General features: G+C 36.5%; 2 protein-coding genes across 2 annotated transcripts; one reads left to right on the forward strand and one right to left on the reverse strand.

The window, feature by feature from the left end:
• Positions 1-207: 207 nt before the first annotated feature.
• On the forward strand, positions 208-977 carry LOC110719772 (serine/threonine-protein phosphatase 7 long form homolog). The gene is made up of 2 exons (XM_021898751.1): positions 208-474; positions 555-977. Exons 1-2 carry the CDS (start codon positions 208-210, stop codon positions 975-977), a joined length of 690 nt encoding a protein of 229 aa, XP_021754443.1.
• Positions 978-4,537: 3,560 nt separating this feature from the next.
• Positions 4,538-5,164, reverse strand: LOC110719773 (germin-like protein subfamily 3 member 3). Its single transcript, XM_021898752.1, has one exon. It carries the CDS (start codon positions 5,162-5,164, stop codon positions 4,538-4,540), a length of 627 nt encoding a protein of 208 aa, XP_021754444.1.
• Between the last annotated feature and the right edge of the window lie 754 nt (positions 5,165-5,918).

The following is a 5,918-nucleotide window of genomic DNA, read 5'->3' on the forward strand; positions in this document are numbered from 1 at the left end:
GGCATTGCCCTAACCTTTTCACGATATATCCTTGTTGCAGATGACATGGGATCCCTATTCTGCTGTGTTGGTAGAGGCCATGCCGGAACACTTGCTCGAGCATCGTGCTGAGTGGCTTGCCAAGACCCCATGATCTGTTTCGAGGTGGTGGAGAGCCACCTACCGGACCGAGTGTTGCGACAGTTCGGACTTCACCAGCCTATCCCCATGCCCTGTGACACTAGTATTCGCCTCCACGGCATTGACCTTCGTGGAAAGTTGGAGACAAACTGGGCACTGGAGCATCATCAATTCATTGAGCTTTGGGACCAGCGGTTGGAGTCCATCGTTGACGGTCACCTGTTTCAGGGTGTTATGGATCCGCGTGATCCTTACATGGTATGGTACAGGCAGATTACACGCCTTTTCATCAACCCTACCTACACCCCACCGTCCACGCACTACCATCCAGCTTATGATGTTATCAGCGGACTTGTGAGTTTTTTCAGTTTCTTGTCTTCCAAAATTATTTGAAATTCTATATCATATTACTAATTCAGGGATGATTACTGCAGGCGGGGGATATGGGTGCGATGGTTGATGCACTTTCAGATGCCTTAGCAGCCGTACCCACCAGAGCCCAGGTTGAGCGGGTGCGAGATATGGGCATACATAGCTTGCAGAGATATGGCCATGGCCATCTCGTCCACCCCAGGGACGATCATGACCCCAACTCCTTCCATTCACAGTTCGACTTCGGACAGAGTAGTGGTGGAGGTCATACTTCAGGCTCTACACAGGCAGAGGATTACTTCATCCATAACACCGCTCCCGGCCACAACCAGGATGACTCATCGTCTCGCCAGCTGACTTCTCCACCATCCCGAGACCCATTCACCACCATTCAGCATTACACGAGGCGTCCGAGGCGTGTTCGTAGACGGACGGAGGTCACACAGGATGGAGATCAGTTAACTCCAATACATGAGTCCGGATAGTATTAGTTAGTTGATCCTTTTGTGGTACTCAGATATTTAACAATGTTGTATATAACGCTTACATTATTAATACAAGAAATGTTTTCTAAATGACTCTCTGTACAATTTGAAGTTTATTTCCCTTATTTTTCCGAATTTGACTTTTGTTAGTGAAACTATATCTTTTATATCCGTTATATGTATCAAGCAACATATATTTGGTCTCCTGCACTTAAAGTGCTGTTTCACAATGGTTATCATGCTGTTGGGGTTGTTTCCAGTGTTTGATGGTTGTCGGTGGTGGTCGATGGTGGTGGAAAGGTTGGGGCTGGTGAGAATGCTCTTGCGTTGTTTAGGGTGTTTTATGGTAGTTTATGGGTGGTTGAGAGTGGCGGGCGGTGGTGGTGGGGGAGGTGGTTGATGGTGGTGGGGGTGGTGGTTAATGATGGGGGTGGTGGGAATGTCCTTGCGTTGTTTAGGGTGTTTTGCATTGCATAGGGGTGGTCGAGAGTGGCGGCCGGTGGTGGTGGGGGAGGTAGTTGATGGTGGTGGGGGTGGTGGTTCATGGTGGGGCTGAGCTGATGCGGCTGGGTGAGGGTTATGTGTAGGGGCAGCAGCAGATTGCAGAAACTGTTGGTGATGCAGTGTAGCAGATGCTGCTGGTAATGCAGTCTAGCAGAAAAAACGCTGCCTGAGGCAGCGTTTTATGCTTTAACATAAAATGCAGCCTCAGGCAGCGTTTTAAAGCCCATATACATATTCCAGTATAATTTGGAAAAATATACTAGTATATTTTGCCAAAATACATACCAACATGTCAACAAGGTAAAACGCTGTCTGAGACAGCGTTTTACTTCTTGAATTTTTTTTTAAAAAAACTGGGTGTAAAACGCTGTCCGAGACAACGTTTCACCCCAGAAGCTTAGTTTGGGAAATACTTTTCCCACGAGACCAATTTGGTAAATAATTTACCAATAAAGCTCAATTTGGGAAAAAATCCTTTTTTTCTAATAGATTGTTTTTAATGATTGAAGTATTGTATCATGATTTTAGTTTTTTTTTTAAAAAAAAGAAAAAAGTAAAATATATAATGAAATAAATAAACCTTGAGATTTACGGAGTATTATTCTTAAAAAAAGGCTTGAGAATAAGAGAAAGAAAAATTGATGAGTTTAGATGTTGAAATTCGAAGGGCCCATAATTTAAATTAGCACAGGGCTCCAAAATTGGTTAAGACGGCCCTGTATGTACGTGATGAATATAATAAAGACACTCAAGATCTCACAAAATTTTCTTCTTCAAAAAGAAAAAGAGAAGAAAAAAAAATTCTCTCTCAATCTCACATCATCTCACCTCTAAAGGGTACTTATGTATGGTGAAGTCAAATAGAGGAGAGAAGAGGGTGTCGAAATTATAAATAGAGATAGAGAAAGGAAAGAAAAAGTTTCATGTATTCGATCGACTAAACATAGTAGCAATACAAGGTTTTACATAGACTTATACATCATATAACTTGATAAACTACTAACTAGAATTAATGAAACACAAAATGACTAAGCTACGACATACGTACATAAAGTCAACTAACTATGATAGCATGCCTTCTCACTCTAACAAACTACCAATCCTTTGAACTTGGCACTACTTTGAATCACTAATCCAACATAAGAGAGTGTTGTTGGGAGTCTTGGGACAAGGGACACAACTTGTGTGCGAGTTTCTTTTCTGGGCCAAGTTGTAGAGCCCAACAAATTAAAGAGATGGTGCAGCCCATTGTTATTGGACAATCATTAGGAAATCTAACAATATAAATAAATATACTTCATCAATTTTTATTTTTATTTTTTTTTTGTAAGTAAGATACATGGAGGAGATTAGGTACGTCTTCTCACAAAACCGTGACCTAAACTAATCAAGGAGTAAATAAATAAGCAAAGTTACTATCTAAAAACAGATCTATATCCTGATGAGTCGGAGTAGAATAGCCAAGAGAGGCAACATAGTATGCTGCCTGATTTCCTTCCCGATAGATATGTCTTGCATTGCCTAAAAGCTCGAAAAAAAAAATTCAGAATAGCCTTGACATTCGCCACAAGTAGTTGAAGTGTCCACAGACAGCTGAAATGACCCTGCAAAATATTAATAACTGTAAGATTATCGCCTTCAATAAAAATGCCAAACATATTAAGTATCTCATTTTGATCGCATAATTGTCAATGTTAAGCTTTGATCGATGATATGTTTAATTAACAATATACATTAATAAAAAAGATTGATATTTAAAAATTATACATCAAAACATTCTAACTAGCACTAAGAACTAACATGGCTATGTATATTTTTATATATAAAACACAAATATCGATCAAAATGGTGTTTATAAATGGTGCAAAAGTCAAATTAAAATTAGGCACTTAAAGGAGGAAGTAATAATTAAGTATATTTAACATTTGTAAGGAGAATATTATGCATACATTCCCTGTTACTTAAGACTACGACATTAATACAGTATGTGTTAAATGATTGCTAGCTATATCAAGTTTTCTTGTATCTTACCATATGGACTAATTTTGGTTTAAAGGAATTTAATACTAATAAATGGAATTTTAGAGTATAGTTTTCTAACATCAAACATATATGTTGAAATATGCCTTGAATTGGGTTTAGAAGCAGTGAGCTATAGCTCATGAGGTAGCGCATTAGTTCAGAGGTAATTTGGAGTTGCGACTAATATGGAGTTATAGTTCCAATGCGAGTGAGCTATATGTAGCTCATGGAGGATAGTAGATGTGCAAGGGGTGAGCGAGAGCTTGCTTGATAGCTCGTGGAGGACAAAAGGCGCACTAGAGGGTGAGCGATAGCTCGCTTGACAGTGAGCGAGAGCTCATTCGATTGCATGTGACTGTGCACACACAACTCCTTAGTGTTGCACGAGTCTTTTAATGCATTTATCAATCTTATTTGGGGAGCTATATATAAACCTAATAATTAGGGTTTATTCATAGTTTAGTCTTGTGCTAATAAATTTTCTTATCAATCTGTAATCTGGAATTCCTCAACATCAATAAAGCTTTTCTCTCATTTGCTTGGGGACGTAACCAACACATTATTAGTGAACCACGTAAATCTGTTTAATTGTTGTTTCTCACATTTGTTATAACAAACTAGGTTTTCATTCATATAAGTATTATGAATCATATATTGGGAGTCACTTATAGGCTTATAGCTTTTTAGGACAGAATTTAACTTCTACATTGGATGTACATGTTTCAGCTATATTTTACAAAGTATATATTTCAATATGTAACAATGTACCATCTCAAAGAAATATATGCGGGACAAATAGAGATTTTTATTTTACTTTGTTTATTTTATTATTAAAAAAATTACCGTTAACCAAATATACTTTGGAAGCTTAAAGTAAAATACATAGCATATGATGGGAACCTCTTGTTCGCTATTTGAACGCTCTTTTATTATTAATAAATAAATGTTATAAATTTTAAATAGCATGCATATAAGCAAAATTAAGCATAGTTCGTTGATACTATATTATATAGATTAAACATAATATTGGTACATTAAGCTGTGCCAAATATCTTCTTCATTCGCTTCACTTCTTCATGACTTAGGAGAGTAATTTTTTGAGCTATCTCACCAGGCAAATTGCCCGCAAATAGGGATGGTGTAGTGAGTTGTAATCCTGGGTTTGCGCCATTCAAGCTAACAAATGCAAGTGCTGGAATTTTACCGACGTTAACTTGGAAGTGAAGCATTGCTTCTGGAAAGATCATGACATCACCAACCTCTAGCGTTTTGTAGTAAGCTTTGTTGTTTGAGTCAATAAACCCTGCAATTATCGTACCTTTAATTACAATAATAACTTCTGATGTTCGATGGGAGTGTACTGGAACAGCTCCACCAACTTTCAAGTCTAACCTTGCCATAGAGATGCCTAAACCATTCAAGGCAGGGTAAGCATTTGAAAATGCTAGAGTAGCATTGTATCCAAAAGCATTAGTGATAGTTTTTTCACCACGAAATCCAGTGTAAACAAAGTCCTCAATCGTAACTTTAGAAGAATCTTTGCAAACATAGCCTTCTGGTCCTCTAGGAAGACTAATGTCACCAACACAAAAGTCAAGTTCAATAGCAAGAGTGAGGGATCCTAAAAGAGAGAAAATGATGAAAACTACAAGGTTTTTCATCTTGAAAGCTATAGATAACTAGTAGCAATAAGTGAGGTAAGGCTAGCTTTAGTTTTGTGGATTCACTTCCTTGGTTTGGATTTCTTAGCAAGAATTGGTATCCTATTTATAGGAATGCCATAGTTGACTCTGTTAAAAAAAAAAAAAAAAGGTATGCCATAGTAAACTAGGTATAGAAGCACACCCTTTAAGATTATAATTAAAATATAATTAGAAAACCCTTTTTTCTAGACGTACTGTTGGACTTTTTGTTATACAATTATATAACCGAGTATGTTTATACCTGAGTATTTAATTAGCTAGTAAACGCGAAGAATTGAAAAAAAAATAATGTTGGCGTACTACACTTGATGAAATGCGGAGACTATTCTAATTCATTTTGAAAACTTTATAGTGTAAATTGTATCATTTCTTATGTAAATTTTATCCTAATAAAACCAATCATCTATATTTTAATACTAAAATAACAATCGCTAATATCATCCTATCCTAAAATTAGACAAATATCATATTGTCATAAAATTTTCCCTCCAAAACTATAAAAGATGTCCTCGTTTTATGATTTTTTCTTTTTATTTTATTGAAATTCTGATTAACTATATTGTTATTGTATAAATTTTCGAACAACAACCTATTCTCTCTAATAGTAAAAATTTAATTTAATCATTCAAGTTTTCTATGAGCTCTATTTTTTTATTTTTTTTTTATTTTTTTTTATTTTTTTTATTTTTTTACTATTTGGTGTATTATTTGT

The sequence above is a fragment of the Chenopodium quinoa genome, unplaced genomic scaffold (genome assembly GCF_001683475.1).
Source record: "Chenopodium quinoa cultivar QQ74 unplaced genomic scaffold, ASM168347v1, whole genome shotgun sequence".
Taxonomy (NCBI): Eukaryota; Viridiplantae; Streptophyta; class Magnoliopsida; order Caryophyllales; family Amaranthaceae; genus Chenopodium; species Chenopodium quinoa.